Below are 20,707 nucleotides of genomic sequence, written 5' to 3'. Positions count from 1 at the left end.
CAGGCACAACCTTCCCTGTGTGACGTGATCTGTGCGTATCATGCGCTCGCCCACATGTTACGTGTAGGTTTAGACTCTGTATACACAGGAAGTTTTTTGAAAGTGAAAATGATCGCCTTCGTGAAGCTGAACTTTATAAATTGTGCGTAAATGATTCGTATTTATTCAGGTTTGGATGTTTGCATCTGTAAAATAGTTTTACATGGTGGTTTTTTGTTTTGTGTGTGGATTGAAGCACGTGCGTGTGAGTCCTCAAAAGTTCATTGTACACATTTGCAAAGCTTAGCTTACAGTTGTGGATCAACTGCAAGATATTATATCGCAGATCTACATTCGGTCAGTCAGCTTTTTCTAAGGCTTGCCATCTGTGGAACACACTTCCAACCGATATCAAACTGATTACAGACATTAGATCTTTTACATTGAAGGTTAAAGTGTGGTTAAAGGGAAACCAAAGTTGTAGTCATTTTATCTGATGATTTTAATTTTATTTTAAATTATTGTCTATCAATTGTAATTGTATTTATGATGTAATTTGGTTTTATGAAAATGTATGTTTTATTGTAATATGTATTTATTTAGATTGTAAGCCCAACAAGGGACAATTGTTGAAAATTAGCAGTAGCTATAAACCGGTACATCAGTGTGGTACATGAGTCTCATGTCTTGGACTTGAACTATGTTTAACTGCACTGTCCCTTTTAAATAAATAAATTCAAATATTGTGTGCATTTGCAACCCTTTTTTTGACAAATGTATCTCTGTATCTGTCATCTTTGGATCCACATGCGAGCAGGTTTTCTCAGACAACAACTACATGAAGTCCAAACATCACCGTTTCCTGACTGATGACACCCTGCAGTCCTGCATGAATATTAAAGTGACTTCTTACATCTCTGATATTGAGAAGTTCTGCAGTGATGCTGAGAAAGGGAAATCACACAAATCGCACATTTTATATGCTCTTATTTGTAATAAATAAAACAAAGGAGTTGCCAGCACATTGAAATGGATTAAAGTCATATTTATATACGAATAGTTTTCATGATTATTCTTGTTTTTAAATTACAGCGGCTCTTTTCCCCCCAGTATTCGCAACAAGACGAAACTTTGAGAAAATACTGTCTGTTTCACATCTGGCCTCGTTAGTAGAACCAGAACCCTTTAAAGGGAAATGAGTGTTGCAGCTTCCTGTGAGTCTGCTGGGGGTTCAAGGCAATCATTTAAAAACCAAGAAATTATACTGCTTCGAAGACCAAATTTAAAAAAATAAATGTTTCCTTCTTTTTAATCAGATAAGATCTTGGAGGTTTGCAAGAAAGTGGAGCATAAAAAGAGAAAGGATAAAAAGGTTGTGCAAGCTAAAATGACACAAAGGCACTCCTCTGAAGAAAAGACACTTTGTAATTTAGGTTTGCGGTGAGTTCATGTGACTCCTGCAACATAGGAGCTCATAATCTGTTAGGGAGTCGTCAGCTTTGTGGTAGAAAATGCAGCAGATTGGTTTTGGTCATAAAGCCATGAGAGACCGAAGACGTTCTGAATCTGAAAGACTGGTGACCGAGCTCCCAGCGCATTACTCTTAATTCACAAAACGAAACCACGGGAGCGCCACAGACCATCATACCATCAAACGCAATGCTGAATATATATCCTGCATATCATGCAACTAAATATACACTGTTTTTGAATGAATGGATGCATTAAAAGTGAAAGATTGTTTATACAACATGAGGGCCTGGAGACACTGCTGCCCAATGTGACCGCTACGAAGAATCTGGATCATGTTAGTGGTGACTTTGAGCGTTTTGTTGATCAAAGAAAAAAGCACATGTGACCCATTTCTAGCAGAGGTCAAACATCGGTATAATGAACAAAAAAACCTTCAAAAGCAGTCAAAATGAGACTATGAGAATTTGAATAGACAAGGAAACGGTGATGCAGAGAAAAATACTAATTTATTAACTTATAAAAGGTCATTTGTGTTATATATCAAGTACATGAGCGTTTTGTTATACAGTTGTACGATAAACAAGGCTGAAAAGTGCCATGAATTAATGCAAATTTGCAAAAAAAATCGTGCTGATTTTCTTTGTTTTAAAAAAACAAGTTTTTGAATGAAATGAATGAAAACTAAATGAAAAACACCTGCTGCAATTCTTATAACACAAATAAAAAAGACTCAAAAGTCATTTTTAGGCTACGTCCACACTAATGCGTTTCCGTTTGAAAACGTTTTGGCCTCCCGTCCACACTGAGACGCCGTTTTCCTCAAGGAAAAACGCAGCGTTTTGAAAACGCTCTCGAAAACGCATACATTTCAAAACGGAGCTGCCCCGTCGCAGTGTGGACACTCGAAAACGCAGACTTTCTAAAATGATGACGCATTTTAGTCATGTGATGCAGTCATGTGACCAATAAACAAAGACAGCGGAGGGCGTTATACAGCAGTTGTTTTGTTTGCTCTCAATTTTGACACCCCTAAAAAAGATTAATATCAGTTTGTACATGCTCCAGGTAGCTTTTCTTCAAATTCTTTAATTCTCACTCGCTTTCACGCATGCGCAGGACTGGAAGTGTTTTGTGCTGTTTCAGTGTGGACGCACAACTCTGTGAAAACGACTGAAAACGCTAGTGTGGACGTGGAGCCTTTTCAGACGAAAACGCTGTTTTCAAATCCACCCGGGCTACTGTGGATGTAGGTGTGAAGAGCAGATGACACCTTATTTCCATTCTATAGTGTGTGTGTGTGTGCGTGCGTGTGCACCGCCTCAACTCTAAAAACTACTTTGCCCTTTCTGCCCTCACCTTCTTGAGTAGCCGTGTAGAGTCCTCGCTGATCTGCATGAACCTCATGATGACATTGTTGAGATAGATGTCACTCAGTGTTGCGTGGTCCTTACTCTCCCTCCTAACCTGGTTCAGCAGCAGGTACCAACAGTTGACTGGTGACAGCAGATTCTGGTCTTTCCTGAGTAAACCAATGGAAATAAGAGTTCAGATAAATTAGGGAATGAAAATGAAAAATTATGAAAATGAAAAATTCACTTTACAGAGTTAAAGAGGATTTACTATTTATATCATTTTAGAATAATTAGTGCAACCTAAAGTCTTTTGGTTTTTTTGTTGTGTTTAATGCAACAAAATTCCCATTAAAGCAGTCTTTATCTTTTTTTTGCCAGACAAAAGAATGACTGAAATGTGGCTCATTCAGACTACACGGTTAACCACCCATTACTTCCAAGCCAAGCTGTTGTGCTGCTGTGAAAATTCAGGAGCTAAATGAGACATTCTTTGTTTACAAAGATCTATTTGCCCCCAAAACAATTTCATACTTCAATACTATTATCAAAATAACCTTGCAGGCCTGTACAAAATATCTGTATGCATTCATCTGAACATTTTCCTATTGGCAACTGTTGGCTGGTTTAGACAGCATTTCCTCTTTTTTTCTAAATGCAGGAGATCGTGACAAGCAGGATGTTTACAAAAACCTCAAGAGCACCCATAAAAATCCTCAAGAGCACCAGTGCTCGTCACTAAAGCAGAAGTCAGATTCATCATAGGCGTCCCAGGGTGTTAAATGTCCCATGCACCACAGGCTCTAGGCCAAAAAGATTCTCAAAATATTACAAGGACTACACAGCTAACTTGGAAATATCAGTGACATTTCTAGGGCAGAGCTACAATGCTCTGAGCAAAAATGATTTTCTAAAACCAGGGAAGAGTGTCCCTAAGACTATACACAGTGTAGACTGGCGTTAAAGAAGCCACGTATATGCTGTAGGTGAACTTGAAGAGTAGAGTAAAACTGCAAAAAGAACAAGAAAGACAAGGAAAAGAAGAGAAGCTGCAGAATAGTGGATAATAATAGAAAAGAATTCAAATAAAAATACAGAAGTCAGAGAGGCGTTTCCTGCGCTGTGTGCCGCCTGCAGCCAGGCTAACTGTAGGACATTGTCCAGACCAGAGTGAGCTGGGGCCCTGTGTAAGCAGTGGCCCGCAAGCGGACTTCCTCTGGGTTAATCTATAACATTCCTCCTGCCTGCAAAAAAGTGACACAGAATATAAGTGTGCATGCTTGTGCACATGTGTGTGTGCTTGGGAGAGAACTGAAAGCTGGGTCTTGGGTCAAGTCTTTCAGGAACCATATGGAGACTCGCCTCTGCACCTCTGCAAGTTTGCAAAGACGGACAACATTTGTCAACGCAACAGGTGAAACTTTACACTTGGCAAAGCTGCCCAGCCCTGACCTAGCCTTCAACATTGGCACCACATCTGCTTGCTGAGCAAAAATGAAGAAAATGAACAACTGATGCAAACATTCCAAACAGCTGAAATGTTTCCTGAGGTTAAGCAAAAACAGGAAGACAACTACGCAGACATAAAAAACATCCAAGGGGATTCGTTTTTCAAAGAAACCAGACAAACATGATAACATGTCCAGTATGGTTGGGAATCATAAAACAACTACATTTTAAGACAATAGCATTGCAATACATTGCCTGTGATAATGGCGGCATCACAAAGCAGCAGCATATCATTTTAATACATTAGTTCCCTGATTTGCTTTCCTCAGCTGTCCCTGACGTCAGCCCTGTGAATGTGGCCTTCATTGCAAGTTAGTTCACTATACCTTCCCTCACAGCACCATGTGAAGTCGTGGTCTAAGTAAAAGTGTAAATTAAAATGAGCCATTTAGCACAAATACATGTTTTAACCACATTTTTGTGTATAAATAACTTTTACACACGGAGAAAAATATAGATTCTCACACTCACACTTACTCGAGCAGTAACTCTGCTTGACGGTATCACTCACCATCTGTCAAAGAGCAATTACTATAGAAATCCTTTCTGCATTATGTATCAGATCCATTCTACAGCACTCAATCTAGACTTGTGGGAACAGTACTAGTTTGTGTTTATTAATTCACTCATGTTCTCAGGTCCAGATGAATAATGTTCTGTAGGTCACTGACAAGAAGCTGGACATAAAACGCCACAAGCCACTAAACAATTTAATACTGGTAAATTGACTCCTCAGGCTGCAAAAAAAAAAAAACCCGTAGGACAGTAGGGCTGCCACAAACGATTATTTTGATAGTCGACTAGTCACCGATTATTTTTGCAATTAGTCGACTAATCAGATCATCATCCATTGGACGTAAAACATACAGCTTATTGCACCAGCAGCATCTGCTCTTATATAACTATCATTAGCTTACAGCTTTAAGTGTTTAAGGTATGTGCTAACTAAAAATAAAGACAAGATGATAGTTTATTAAATTTTAATGAAATTTGCAGATTGTTTCTGTGAAGTTTAATAAACTCCTTGCTATCTAAAATATAACGGGACACCGGAGTATATTCTCGAGCATCTCACACTTCTGATAATCAGCTGTCTGCTTGACGTGTATTCAGCTGTGTAAAAACTATAACTTTAATCTCAGTCAAACCGATTTACTCAGGAACAAATAAAATACTAAAAAAAAGCCAAACAATAACATTTGAAGTTATCTAAGTGACTTATATATATTTAACCTGAGTAGCGAAAGACAGCGGTGGATTTGAAAACGATTTACCGGGAGTCCGGTGTTCTCACGGCTCTAGTTAGCCTAGCCCCCGGCTAGCTATCGAGCTAGTGGGTAACAGACGTCTCCGAAAACGTCAGAGCGCTTTTGAAAATATGTGGTGTCTTGATAAACTGAGCAGATATTTGAGGTTTACACAGCTACATTCTCGCCTGAAAATATGTTAAACGTTTATTTTGTGACCCAGAAAGAATAATAAGAGTAATATTAAAACTAACTAGCTGCCGCCATTGTTGGAAACTGAGCTGGGCCGCGCTACGAATTCTGGGACACAGCTTCTTCTTCTTCGGGGTTTAACGGCAGCTGGCATCCTTGTACATGCAGTGCTGCCATCTTCTGTTTCAGTCCGTTATTACACTCTTAAATCCTACTACTTATTCCTGCGTCTTTTGTGATCTTACAAAGCTTCAAACGACGCGTCGACTATTAAATCAGTCGTCGACGATTTTGATAGTCGATGTAATCGTGAATAGTCGACTAATCGTGGCAGCCCTATAGGACAGCATTACTAAGTTTAACCTAATTTAACACCAGAAGTAACCTGTAACCTATGTGCACATGGCTAATAACATCCAGGGCATCCAACAAAAACGGCATCCATCTTTCACATGAAATTTGATTAAATCTGAGACATTTAAAGAATAACGTAGCATAAGTAACAGTGTAGCATATATTATCAAATTAAATCAATTTGTTTAAAAAAAGAAAGAAAGAAAGTTTGAGTTAGTAGGGTCAGCCCCTTCACAAAGTATAAAGAGGCCCAAAAACAAGTGAGAAACCCACACAGGCTGTGACGACATAACCCCCTGGGAGTTGCTAACCCCACATATAATGGCAGGAAAGTCTCTCACTGTCATCATTTCCCCCTCAGCCAGGGCAGGAACTGGGTCAGACAGAACAGTGACAGATAGACAGGACTCCCCGCAAGAGCCAAACACAGGTATGAAAAGAGGAACTCGTGTGTAGAAGAGGGATGGGGGAGGACAGAGGAACAATGTCACCATACTTGCACTCTCATACAGCAGGATGACACTAAAAATGAAGGATACCAATTCAGTATTTAAACAGAAGGTCTTATCAATAGAAATGGCAAAATAGAAAAGTTGTCTAGTGCCACACCGATTAAAAAAAAAACACCCCAAAACGTTTCACTTTAAATTGCACAAATCTCCAGCACCAACGAAGGTGACTCGCGGTGCAGTCTTTCTGCTTATTTGAGTACACATTTACATTTTAAAAGCAAGCAACAGAATGCCAAAGGCTCATAATGACCACAGGAAATGCAGCATTTTCTTCATCACTGGTCCTGTGAAAGAATCCCAACAAAGTTGAACTTAATCAAATGAGAATGCGTCAGCAGTTTTCCCTAAACGGCAGGTAGTTATGTGTGGCATTACACAGACTAAGCAGCCACGATGTTTTCCACACCTCCTGCTAATCCTCTGAGACAAAGTGAGGAAGTCCTCTAACCAGCGGCTTAATTTGAGATAAAAGCAGCATATTTAAGACAATCCCAGTTGTGGCTGATGCTACATAAATATTTCAGTTATTCCTTTGCTCTCCGATTCCACGTCCCCTCCCTGAACAAACGTTGCATAATACAGTATCTGGTTGTTTGCATGTGTGTGTTTAAGAAAGACTGGGGGAGAGAGAGAAGAGAGTGTTTGCCCATATTTGTTCATTTGTGTGTGTTCTGCAAACAGCCGCCGAAACACAAATGGATGGCTCTCCCACAGAGTGCTGCAGTGGACAGCGCTGTAATTTTGTTTTCTTTCAAGAAGATGCCCCCCCACAAAAAACCCAAAACTAAACTGGTGGCTCTGAAGTGCCCTAGTGTCACTTTCAAAACTGATGTGCTGCACTCAGAAGCTGCTGCTGTCTGCTTTACTGCAGCATCGCCAAACATCCTGGACACTTAAAGCTCTGAAAGTTTTCGGATCTATTACACTTTTGCTTAGACCAACATGTTTAACAGCATGTGTTCTCTAAAGTGTCCCAATTTGACTTTATAGCTGCTAATTATTACGTTTAAGTGGGACAATTTTTTCCAATGCTGCGCACTGCGTTTACTTCTATAATGAAGGCTGAAGAACAAAATCTAAAAACAGAACTACACAATGATCTCTTCATAGTTAACCGTAAAACAAAAGTTCTCTTGGACAACAAGAGTCCCAGAACAGGCAGTAGCTTAGAAAAATACTAAACTACATAATGATCAAAAGTAATGATGCCTGTAAGACGCTATATTCACATATTTATTATTATTGTTATGCTGAAGTATGTTGAGAAGCAGAAACGAGCACTATTACTTTAAAAATTACACTTTTTTTGCATTAGGCCATTTTCAAATATGGCTACAGTCTTCACAAAACCTTTAGAGTTCAGCAGACCTCTACTGCAGTCTCCCTAGACTCCACAGGTATAGCTCAGCTCAGTACAGGGCACCCCCGAAGCAAGAAGCATTCCTCTCCTGCAGCGAGCAACCGCAATACTCCCACAGGTCGCACAAAGTCCGTGCTTTCAGATGTGCACAAACTTCATTTCACCCCCGAGAAAGACTGAACTCCTACTGTGTCAAAACTTTTCCGCAGCTTGGAATAGCTCGAGAACTTTATGGTAACACGTAAATGGTTCAAGAACAACATAGCTGCCTTCCAACAGCAGAAAACTAGGTTTAGTCTTGTCAAACACAATCACACATGGCGATGTTTGCAGACTGGTGGAAGGAAGTTGTGGCATCGTGTCTTTATAGCTTCACAGAAACACGGTTTATACGAAGGGGGTATGGGATCACAGAAGCATAGCATCAACCACCACCTGTGTTTTGCCCCATTTCCTAGAGGCAAATAAAACAAATACCCATGAGATGAGGCTTGAAGCTGCCTACAAGGGAACTTTCCAAAGAAACTGAATATGCTGTATATTAATGCATTTTTAACTAAAAAGAATGACATCTTGATCGCTTATCTCAAAATCTGCTACGCAAACCACTCAACAATACTGCTTCATTGCCAACACTTTGTGAATACAGCTGGTCTCGACCAGTTCTTAGATTTAGCTGCTGATTAAAGGACGATACTTCAACCAGGAGCAATACAGTTTAAATTTAGCAATATGGCTCCCTGCCCGACCATGTCCATACACAGAAAGCTGAATCTGAAGCATCAGCAGCTCATAATGGCGTAGGCAATGGCGTGTTATTGATCATTACTTATAACAGCGTAGTAGGCGGAGCTGAGATGATGGTGGCTTGCAGGTGTCAGCGGCTGTAGGCAGGCTAAAGCGACTTATGTAGATGAACTGATCTGCCATTGTGGATGATTTCCCAACTGGTTGGTGAGTGGCTGCTGGCTGTTGCAAGGTGAGAATGGTCAGAACGAAGGTGTTGTGATGGTTTTGATCACTAGCAGACTGCCACAGTCACCTGTAATTTGCATGAAATATGTTGATTTGTCCGTCAGCATTTGACATTTATGTTGTGTGCTGTCGTGCAACTGAAAGGTAAAGCATATACTGTTGTAAATGTTGTGCCTTGAAAGTGAACTTTCACCATTTCTGGTTTGTGCTGCATTTTTCAGAGTTTCACTACGACTTGGCGAGTAGTTTGCAAGTGTCTTCACTTCACAATCACATGGAGGTTTTTGGTGCAGCACCATATACCTCTCTGCGACCAATTTCACGCTAGCAACCACTCACCAACTATCAGAAGGGTCACTGATCAGCTTCTAATACTGTTTAACTAAGACCTGAACTCGCTGCTTGATTTTACCAAATTTTTCCCCAAGTTTTGATGCATTCTCAATCATCTAGGAAAATAAATCTGCAGTCAGCTGAGACTGAAGAACTCACTTGGATGAGTGACGAAACGTTTCTCCCAGAAAACGCTACGTCCAGATGAACAGAATCAACTTTTGGAGGTTTTCCCCAAGTTCATTTCAAAACTAGTGACGTACCAAATATTTGGAAACAATCTCTGTCCACTCCTGACTCAAAGAGCTGGATCGTGTATCAGTGACAAAGGTCAGATTTATGGGCCACCAGGTCACTTCAGTTGTTCTCTGCTTACTGTGCTAGCTGGCAGCAGCAGTGCACCAATTGCTAGCAGGAGAGCTAACAGCATAGAGGAAGCAAACTGCAAAGGGTCAACAGTTTGAAAGCATTTCACACTCAACACAACAGCTTTTCTTTTTATGTTTTCAATATTTTTTAACTAATTGCATTGTGGTCAAATCTACACTCACAGTAAGAGCAGGAAAACTTTAAAACCAGCATGCAGGAACCAACTAACTCTCACACTCAACTTAAATAATTTAGGTAAATGATGTAAATACTTATTTCAGTAAACTAATATTCTCTAACGCATGTATTTGCTACAAAGTTGAATAAATAGTATCTGGAGAACCCATGGGGTCAAATTTGACCCCATGGTTTCCCCAGTAAACCAATGGGGTCGGATCTGGTGGCGGTGGCGCTGTCACTTGGTGTTCGCTCGCTCTGTGGTATAGTATCACTTCCTGTTCCTGCTCAAACACAGTGGTGTTTCTGAGTAGCTTATTTGCTTAGCAGTTTAATTAACAACTTTTAAATACATTCTTTTTTCACAGTATAATCTTCACGTGCTTCATCCGAAGCACACTTTCTCTGTACTCACTACCTAATTTATAGCCAAAGTATTCACTCACTGTCTCTGTACTGTTTCGCTAGCTTAGCTCGTAGCCGACCCGTTAGCACCATGGCTACTTCACCTGTCCCTTCTGCACTTTCTTGCTCATTGTGTCAGATGTTTAGTTACTCCTCGGCCTCCTTTAGCAGTAATGATATCTGTAACAAATGTAGCATATTTGCAGCTCTGGAGGCCAGGATTACTGATCTGGAGACTCGGCTTTGCACCCTGCTCTCACCCTTAGCTAGCCAGGCCCCTGTAGCTGGTGCAGCCGAAGATAGCGTAGGCCCCGCTAGCTGTTCCCCGGCAGACCCCAAGCAGCTGGGGAAAGATGGCTGGGTAACGGTGAGGAGGAAGCGTAGTCCTAAACAGAAGCCCCAGGTACACCACCAACCCGTTCATGTGTCTAACCGTTTTTCCCCACTCGGTGACACACCCGCTGGGGGTCAAACTCTGGTAATTGGTGATTCTGTTCTCAGACATGTGAAGCTAGAGACACCGGCAACCATAGTCAATTGTCTTCCAGTGGCCAGAGCAGGCGACATTGAAGGAAATTTAAAACTGCTGGCTAAGGGTAAACGTAAATTCAATAAAATCATAATTCACGTCGGCAGTAATGACACCCGGTTACGCCAATCGGAGGTCACTAAAATCAATATTGAATCGGTGTGCAACTTTGCCAAAACAATGTCGGACTCTGTAGTTTTCTCTGGTCCCCTCCCCAATCAGACCAGGAGTGACATGTTTAGCCGCATGTTCTCCTTAAATTGCTGGCTGTCTGAGTGGTGTCCCAGAAATGATGTGGGCTTCATAGATAATTGGCAAACCTTCTGGAGGAAACCTGGTCTTGTTAGGAGAGACGGCATCCATCCCACTTTGGATGGAGCAGCTCTCATTTCTAGAAATATGGACAAATTTATTAAACCCCTCAAAACATGACTATCCAGAGTTGGGACCAGGAAGCAGAGTTGCAGTCTTACACGCCTCTCTGCAGCTTCTCTCCTCCTGCTACCCCCCCAAAAACCCATCTCCATAGAGACTGTGTCTGCTTCCAAAAAGACAAAAAACAAACTAAAAACCAGCAACAAACAACTTAAACATTTACAAAGAAAGAACAATACAGTATCCACATCTGAACCAAAGAGTAAAACAGTGAAATGTGGATTATTAAATATTAGGTCTCTCTCCTCCAAGTCTCTGTTAGTACATGACTTAATAATTGATCAACAAATTGATTTACTCTGCCTTACAGAAACCTGGTTGCAGCAGGATGATTATGTTAGTTTAAATGAATCAACACCCCCGAGTCATTCTAACTACCAGAAATCTCGAAGCACAGGTCGAGGGGGCGGTGTGGCAGCAATTTTTCACACCAGTCTATTAATTAATGAAAGACCAAGACAGACTTTTAATTCATTTGAAAGCCTGATGCTTAGCCTCGTCCACCCCAGCTGTGAAACTCAGAAACCAGTCTTACTTGTTATCATCTATCGTCCACCTGGGCCTTACACAGAGTTTCTGTCTGATTTCTCAGACTTTATATCTAATTTAGTTCTGAGCTCAGATAAAATAATTATTGTGGGTGATTTTAACATCCATGTTGATGCTAAAAATGACAGCCTCAACATGGCATTTAATTTGTTGTTAGACTCAATTGGTTTCTCCCAAAATGTAAAAGAACCCACCCACCACTTTAATCACACTCTAGATCTTGTTTTAACATATGGCATAGAAACTGAACATTTAACAGTGTTTCCTGAAAACCCTCTCCTGTTTGATCATTTCTTGATAACATTTACATTTACAATAATTGATTACGCAGCAGTGGAGAGTGGACTTTATCAAAGTAGATGTCTTTCTGAAAGCGCTGTAACTAAGTTTAAGAATATAATCCAGCCACTGTTATCATCGTCAATGCCCTGTACCAACACAGAGCAGAGCAGCTATCTGAACGCTACCCCAACAGAGGTCGATTATCTTGTTAATAATTTCACCTCCTCACTACGTACGACTCTGGATACTGTAGCTCCTGTGAAAACTAAGGTCTCTAATCAGAAGTACCTGACCCCGTGGTATAATTCTCAAACACGTACCCTAAAGCAGATGACTCGTAATCTGGAGAGGAAATGGCGTGTCACAAATTTAGAGGATCATCATTTAGCCTGGAGAAATAGTTTGTTGCTTTATAAGAAAGCCCTCCGCAAAGCCAGAACAGCTTACTACTCATCACTGATTGAAGAAAATAAGAACAACCCCAGGTTTCTCTTCAGCACTGTAGCCAGGCTGACAAAAAGTCAGAGCTCTTTTGAGCCAACCATCCCTTTAACGTTAACTAGTGATGACTTCATGAACTTCTTCACAAATAAAATTTTTATCATTAGAGAAAAAATTACCAATAATCATCCCACAGATGTAATATTATCTACAGCTACTCTTAGTTTCATTGATGTTAAGTTAGACTCTTTTTCTCCAATCGATCTTTCTGAGTTAACTTCAATAGTGTGTGCGTGTGTGTGTGTGTGTGTGTGTGTGGAGGGGAGGGGGGGCTGCTTTTAACCATGTAAAGCACTTTGTGCTACATTTTCTTTTTGTATGAAAAGTGCTTTATAAATAAAGATTGATTGATTGATTGATTGAATAATTACTTCCTCCAAACCATCAACGTGTCTTTTAGATCCCATTCCTACAAAACTGCTCAAAGAAGTCCTGCCATTGATTAATTCTTCGATCTTATATATGATCAACCTATCTCTAATAATCGGCTATGTACCACAGGCCTTCAAGGTGGCTGCAGTTAAACCTTTACTCAAAAAGCCATCTCTAGACCCAGCAGTCTTAGCTAATTATAGGCCAATCTCCAACCTTCCTTTCATATCAAAAATCCTTGAAAGAGTAGTTGTCAAACAGCTAACAGATCATCTGCAGAGGAATGGTTTATTTGAAGAGTTTCAGTCAGGTTTCAGAGTTCATCACAGCACAGAAACAGCTTTATTGAAGGTTACAAATGATCTTCTTATGGCCTCTGACAGTGGACTCATCTCTGTGCTTGTCCTTCTTGACCTTAGTGCAGCATTCGATACTGTTGACCATAATATCCTATTAGAGCGATTAGAACATGCTGTAGGTATTACAGGTATTGCACTGCAGTGGTTTGTATCATATCTATCTAATAGACTCCAATTTGTGCATGTAAATGGAGAGTCCTCTTCACACACTGAGGTTAATTATGGAGTTCCACAGGGTTCAGTGCTAGGACCAATTCTGTTTACATTATACATGCTTCCCCTAGGCAGCATCATTAGAAGACATAGCATACATTTTCACTGCTATGCAGATGACACCCAGCTCTATCTGTCCATGAAGCCAGATAACACACACCAATTAGTTAAACTGCAGGAATGTCTTAAAGACATAAAGACTTGGATGGCCACTAACTTTCTGCTTCTTAACTCAGATAAAACTGAGGTTATTGTACTCGGCGCTGAAAAGCTTAGAAATATGGTATCTAACCAGATTCTTACTCTGGATGGCATTACCTTGGCCTCCAGTAACACTGTGAGGAACCTTGGAGTCATTTTTGACCAGGATATGTCCTTCAACGCACATATTAAACAAATATGTAAGACTGCGTTCTTCCATTTGCGCAACATCTCTAAAATTAGAAATATCCTGTCTCAGAGTGACGCTGAAAAACTAGTTCATGCATTTATTACTTCCAGGCTGGACTACTGCAATTCATTATTATCAGGATGTCCAAAAAACTCACTGAAAAGCCTTCAGTTAATCCAAAATGCTGCAGCAAGAGTACTGACAGGGACTAGAAAGAGAGAGCATATTTCTCCTGTTTTGGCTTCCCTTCATTGGCTTCCTGTTAAATCCAGAATTGAATTCAAAATCCTGCTCCTCACATACAAGGTCTTAAATAATCAGGCCCCATCTTATCTTAATGACCTTGTAGTACCATATCACCCTATTAGAGCACTTCGCTCTCGCTCTGCAGGCCTACTTGTTGTTCCTAGAGTATTTAAAAGTAGAATGGGAGGGAGAGCCTTCAGTTTTCAGGCCCCTCTTCTGTGGAACCAGCTTCCAGTTTGGATTCGGGAGACAGACACTATCTCTACTTTTAAGATTAGGCTTAAAACTTTCCTTTTTGCTAAAGCATATAGTTAGGGCTGGACCAGGTGACCCTGAATCCTCCCTTAGTTATGCTGCAATAGATGTAGGCTGCCGGGGGATTCCCATGATGCATTGAGTTTTTCCTTTCCAGTCACCTTTCTCACTCACTATGTATTAACAGACCTCTCTGTATTGAATCGTATCTGTTATTAATCTCTGTCTCTCTTCCACAGCATGTCTTTATCCTGTCTTCCTTCTCTCACCCCAACCGGTCGCAGCAGATGGCCCCGCCCCTCCCTGAGCCTGGTTCTGCCGGAGGTTTCTTCCTGTTAAAAGGGAGTTTTTCCTTTCCACTGTCGCCAAAGTGCTTGCTCATAGGGGGTCATATGATTGTTGGGCTTTTCTCTGTATCTATGAAGCGCCTTGAGGCGACATTTGTTGTGATTTGGCGCTATATAAATAAAATTGAATTGAATTGAATTGAATTGAATCTGACCCCATGGGTTCTCCAGGGTTAAGCAGAGCTTGGTGTTGTCTGATATGGGACCAATGAACCTCTAGACCCTTAAAACAAATATTACGTTATTACCTAGTATTTGCAAATATTATTTTGACGCCTTAGCTTTTGCTAATAGAACCAGTGCATCGCTAATAAACATGGACATCATGCTACAGACAGAATAAAAACAGTTTTTCACACCACACACAAATTTGTCCAATGAAAACAGCCTGGAGAATACTGAAGCCTTATTGTACGTGCTTATGTGAACACAAAAATACGGGCCACATGATTTAAAACCCGCAGGAGAATTCTTAATGTTATTCAAACGTCTTATATTTACTTAAGAAATATGCTCCTAGGCAGATGCCAAATGTTTACCCTGTGAATGAAGTGACCAGACTGTACATCATACAATGAAAACCACAGAGCGCCATACCAGAGTCCTCTCACTGGTTACACACATGGGCACGCACAGCTGCTAGAGCCATTGGAACTTCAGACAGAGAGCAGGGGCTATTTGCAGACAGCGAGGACAAACATACATTTTATTTTTGCTCCACCACAAGTTCAAACGATATGCTAATGTCTGCTTTTTCCATGAGCCACCTCCTACTAATAAGGCCAAAAAGCACACTATACTTAACTGTGTCAAAATCGATCAAAAAGCCTCCGAAACAAACCGATGCACAATAAATACAGCGGAAGAAGAGGGAGGAGGACAGGGCGAGAAAGACGACAAACAGAATGAAAGCAAACAGTTTTTCTTCTCACTACACTTTGGTATTTTTGTTTAAGGGTAGATACCAAATAAAAATACTCCTTGAGAACTAAATATATCCAAATATCCAAATTATAAAGTACAGAAACTGTCAAAGATCTTAACTCTAATCCGTTTTATAACAGCTTTGCCAATTTTAGAATATATTTAGCAACTGTATCAAAATAATACCCCATCCACTAGATAACTTCTAATATGTCCTTATGATGACATTCACAGCACTTTGTCCTCATTACTTGTGTCTATTGTGGCACACACAGAAATGCAAAATGAAAAGTCAAGATGGATTATTCAAGAAGCTCCTCTGCTACAAATAGGGCTGCACGATTTTGCATAAAATGAGAATCACGATTTTTTTGCTTAGAATTGAGATCACGATTCTCTCACGATTTTCTTTTCCAGTATAAATATTTATTGCACTTATTAACTGCACATCAACTTCGTAACAGTTGAGACTGAACATAAAAACAATAAATAAACATAAAAACAACAAATGTCTCACGTTTTGTGGTTGCCGCAAAATGTTGTACTGCTTGAAATTCCGTCTCCACCGTTGCTCGACGCTGCGTGTATAGAGCAGGTAGTGCAACAATAGAAAAATAGTTGCGGGACGGCACTGTGTAGCGTTTGTCTAGGGTGTTGATCATTTTCCTAAATCCCTCGTTTTGCACAGTGTTGATGGAGCCATATCTTTGGTCAGGTGATAAGTAATAGCCTCCGTAATTTCTTTGTGCCTGCGGGAGTTCGACGGGTATAGAGAAGCGCTGTATAAGGTTCCTGTTATTGACGTTTGGGTGGTTGACCGGGACGGATTTTCTCCTGTCACTTTCTCGTCATCCCTGACGTGCTCTCCGTTGTTTTTTCCTGCTAATTTTAGCATCACACGGCACAGCCAGTGTTGCCAACTCCTCAATAAGGAAAATCGCTATCGGCTGTCCTAAAAGTCGCTAGAAGTGGCTAAATGACATCACCTAATTTGCATAATTGGTCATGCTAATGTAATTGTAACCTACGCTGCTGGAGAGAGAAATAACATCGTGGACGAGACATAAAGTGAGCAAAAAACGTCCTAAATGCATTTAGAATTTATTTAGAACTACAAATTAAATTTCTTTTAGCAATTATTGTTTTTTTTTAATGTCACAATTCCAACCCTGCTCCTTTACCCGGGCTTGGACCGGCAAAAGTGACCCGAAATAGGCACTCTGGTGGAGTTACTTTGTGTGTGTGTGTTTATACGTAGTTTTAAACCTGATCCACAAAACAGCATAAGAGTAAAAGAAGAACTGACTGCGTTACAGCACCCGCTGCTTGTTGAGAGTAAAAGCCATATGCGCTTTCACGTCTTTTTTTAGCGACTTTTCTTAGCAAAAAAGTCGCTAGGGGGTCTGAAAACTCGCTAAATATAGCGACAAAGTCGCTAAGTTGGCAACACTGGGCACAGCTTCTGTATCACGTGGTATAAGGCTCCGCCCTTGTCATTTGTTGAGCAGGAAGAGTGAGCGCTTGTTTTCATGCAGATTACGTCCCGGATCAAAATGCGGTACAATCGTCGTTGTCTTTTTTTTTTTTTTTTTTTTTTTTTAAAATCGTTGTCATTTGGAAATGAGATCGCACATAAGTATGAATCGAGATCGCGATTTTCTAACAATTAATCGTGCAGCCCTAGCTACAATGATGTAATATTCTCAATATATTAATATAAAACACTACATGGTTCTACACATTCAAACAGGCAACCCTTCACCAGTATAAATTGTCATGAAGCACACTGGAAAATGTACCTTTTCAAATTCCTCCTCTGACACTATCCTCGTCTTGCTTTAACAAGGCAGATTTCTCTGTTAAAACAACCTCACCACTAAACTGGGCCTGTATATTTAGAGTAATTCTGATTCACCAACAATGCACAGTGATAAGAACAAATTTGGGCGTACACACATTGTAGGAACCTGATGATTCTGGACCTTTTTTGTATGACCATTTCTAGGACGTAAACAGAATGAGGTCAGGTAACACCAATAGAAAAACTGCCTGGTTGGTGAACTAGCCAATGCCTGATCTGATTAATTTAGAGATTTGTTACATCCATATTTGTGAGGCAAAAATCTAGAAACGCTTAGAATTACAGAGCAACAGTTAAAGGTTATTATTGGACCCATGTTACATAAGAAACACATTGACGACAGACAAACATCAAGACCGTTTCCTCTCACTTGTATTGCTGGTGATCTTTAGTGCTGCGAGTCTTTGCCATGAAGCGTTCGGCCAGCTTCTCGAGGTTTCTGGAGTACTCCATCTCAATCTCCGCCTTCTTCCTGAAGAAATCCTGGAGGTCCTGCAGCAGCTGGACCCGCATTTCTGTCTGCTGGTCCAGACATTTCTGCTGCTCCACTAACTGGGCCCTGATCTCTGAAAAGACACAAATTAAAAAATATATATAAATATAAATATATTAGGAGCTACAAACTGAATGGATGAGAAGAAGAAGCCACAGAAACACAGGCTGGTACTCATATACTGATGTTTTAGCTTTCTGAGATCTTGTAATAGAGCTAAACTAGCTAAATGATTACATTCAACAGTTATTTCTGCAGTAATCGCATGTTTTACCTGTTAAATTGGCTCTTATTTTGAAAACTACACACTCTTAAATGTTAAAATACTTAAAATATCAGTTATGAAGGTGCACAATTTGGCTTAAGACTGGACATGCAAGCATAAAATGTCTAAAATGTATTGATAGGTAAATGGGACAAATGATCAACAATGCGAGCAATTACATGATAGTATGTGTGCATAGGAGTGCAACTGATAGGCCCTCCCTTAGTTATGGGTTGTATGAATGCTTGTAAAGATATGAGGTTGTCGACTGGTCTCAGGTGTTTCATTAAGGCTGAAAATAACTCGAGGATGAATGGAAGCTGATTCACGTCATACCGAGGCTACAGCACAGACCCGTGCGTGCACGCGCACACACACAAACACAGATACATGCATTCTCATTGGTGCTCATCAGTGAAAATCCACTTAAGAAGGCAGAGGGACAACACCAGGCATCACATAAACAAGCTGTACATGCAGGTAAATGACCCTCTAAGGTCTTTTCTGAGAAATCACGGTTGTCAGGGTGGCCTTCGTTTAAATTTACGTGCTCAACAGGGCAACTGGGAGTGCACACACACACACACACACACACACACACTTGCATGAAGACAGTCGCACACAAATTGTTTCCTCTGTGTGTTCTGTCTCACCACGGCCGTGTATAATGGATTTTACCTAATGGGTGCAGCCTGGTCAGACATCTTCAGCAAAGGAAGCAGATTAATGAGGCGATTTAAAGCCAACACCACTGGACAGAAGAGTGGAGTGATCCCTAATTCTAAAGGTAGAAAACACTAAGATGACAACTTGTAATGCCTCACAAGTCATTCTGAAACATTTGTAGTGTGAGCCATTATACAAAAACCAAACCAGCCTGATTGGGTTAAAGATTTAATCATCCTGGGTCATTCTGAAAAAGACGACTACATTTATGGAACTGAATTCAAGGTTTTTATGTCATTTTTGATATCAGCTCAAATGACCATACCATTTGACATTTTAAAAAAGTGTTTAATCTGTTTTTCTGCTTTTTCTAATAAAAGAGTGAATTTGAAAAAATCAATTTCAATAGCAAAACATCATACATTTCCTTTGCCTTTCAAGCACTATCACTGGATTCTTCTCATTATTTCTGATTACTCAGTAGAGAAATCCTTTTCGTGAGCTGTAAGGTGCAGTTACTGACATTATCACTGAGTAGAAACTGTGAACAGAGATCTAAACCCAGATAGCTTTCACAGCAAACCATTGCTTTCCTTTGAGGAGTATTCTTGTGCTTTACTGTTTAGATTAAAAGCGGTGTAAGATCTTCAGTGAAATGACATCAACATCATATGAATGAATCTCAGCTACACTGAGAATTTTCCTATATTTATTTACATCTTTTTTCTGTTACTTTTGAGTTGCTATTTGCTAGTGTTAGCTAACCATGTATTCACTACTTTTAGCTAGGGCTGCTTAATCGACTAGTCACCGATTATTTTTGTGATTAGTCGACTAATCAGATCATCATCCATTGGACATAAAACGTACAGCTTATTGCACCAGCAGCATCTGCTCTTATATAACTATCATTAGCTTACAGCTAACAGTGTTTAAGGTATGTGCTAACTAAAAATAAAGACAAGATGATAGTTTATTAAATTTTAATGAAATTTGCAGATTGTTTCGGTGAAGTTTAATAAACTCCTTGCTATCTAAAATATAACAGGACACCGGAGTATATTCTCAAGCATCTCACACTTCTGATAATCAGTTTTCTGCTTGAGTTTATTCAGCTGTGTAAAAACTATAACTTTAATCTCAGCCAAACCGATTTACTCAGGAACAAATAAAATACAGAAAAAAAGCCAAACAATAACATTTTTAAGTTATCTAAGTGACTTATATATGTTTAACCTGAGTAGTGAAAGATGGCGGTGGGTTTGAAAACAATTTGCCAGGAGTCCGGTGTTCTCACGGCTCTAGTGAGCCTGTCACTACCCGATCCGTACCGGAAACCCGATCGGTTCCCCGCATGCGCAAATCTCACGTCACTTCCTCTCTTTGCCAACATTGCGACATTCAATATATTTGAATGATACGGTTAGCGCCCAGTTAGCTCCTAGCATTTCTCAGCAGCGCTGCCTCCTTTCTGACTACCGGGACATTTAAACAATGGATAATCCGTATACAAACAAATTCATGCTTTTCTCCTCAACAGAGAGCGTCCCCCGATTGAATAACAGCGCCGTAAAATAAGAAGAATGGCGCCTAATTACAGAGTTAATAATACAGACTTTGTAATATGTCACGTGAAGATTCAGATGAAGTGTTTACTGACAACTGACAGTGATAGCGGACATCATCACTCTTCCAACAATCCTCTCCACACAGACAAGCATAAACACACTCGATTATCACTAAATCAAATTAAACACACGTTTGTAATGACGCTAATTCAGTTTA

General features: G+C 40.2%; 1 protein-coding gene and 1 long non-coding RNA gene across 5 annotated transcripts in view; both read right to left on the bottom strand.

The window, feature by feature from the left end:
- The window catches only part of srgap1a (SLIT-ROBO Rho GTPase activating protein 1a), a 101,888-nt gene that overhangs the window by 49,606 nt on the left and 31,575 nt on the right, over positions 1–20,707 (bottom strand). For all 3 annotated transcript variants that reach the window (XM_085167838.1, XM_085167839.1, XM_085167841.1), the window contains exons 2-3: positions 17,869–18,064; positions 2,809–2,971 (exon numbers count right to left, since the gene is read on the bottom strand). In XM_085167838.1, coding sequence (XP_085023964.1) covers positions 2,809–2,971; positions 17,869–18,064 — 359 coding nt within the window. The remainder of the gene's footprint in view (positions 1–2,808; positions 2,972–17,868; positions 18,065–20,707) is intronic.
- LOC146515864 (uncharacterized) lies at positions 5,149–17,359 on the bottom strand. Of its 2 annotated transcripts, XR_014875258.1 has the most exons (3): positions 9,503–17,359; positions 9,138–9,351; positions 5,149–9,106 (listed from the first exon to the last, which is right to left on the bottom strand). It is a non-coding gene; the product is annotated as an uncharacterized LOC146515864 (long non-coding RNA). The 2 variants fall into 2 exon arrangements; XR_014875257.1 differs by having other exon boundaries at positions 5,149–9,351.

This window comes from Neolamprologus multifasciatus, chromosome 7, assembly GCF_963576455.1.
Source record: "Neolamprologus multifasciatus chromosome 7, fNeoMul1.2, whole genome shotgun sequence".
Taxonomy (NCBI): Eukaryota; Metazoa; Chordata; class Actinopteri; order Cichliformes; family Cichlidae; genus Neolamprologus; species Neolamprologus multifasciatus.
The sequence above is the reverse complement of the archived record's forward strand: the minus strand, read 5'-3'. Positions and strand labels throughout refer to the sequence as shown.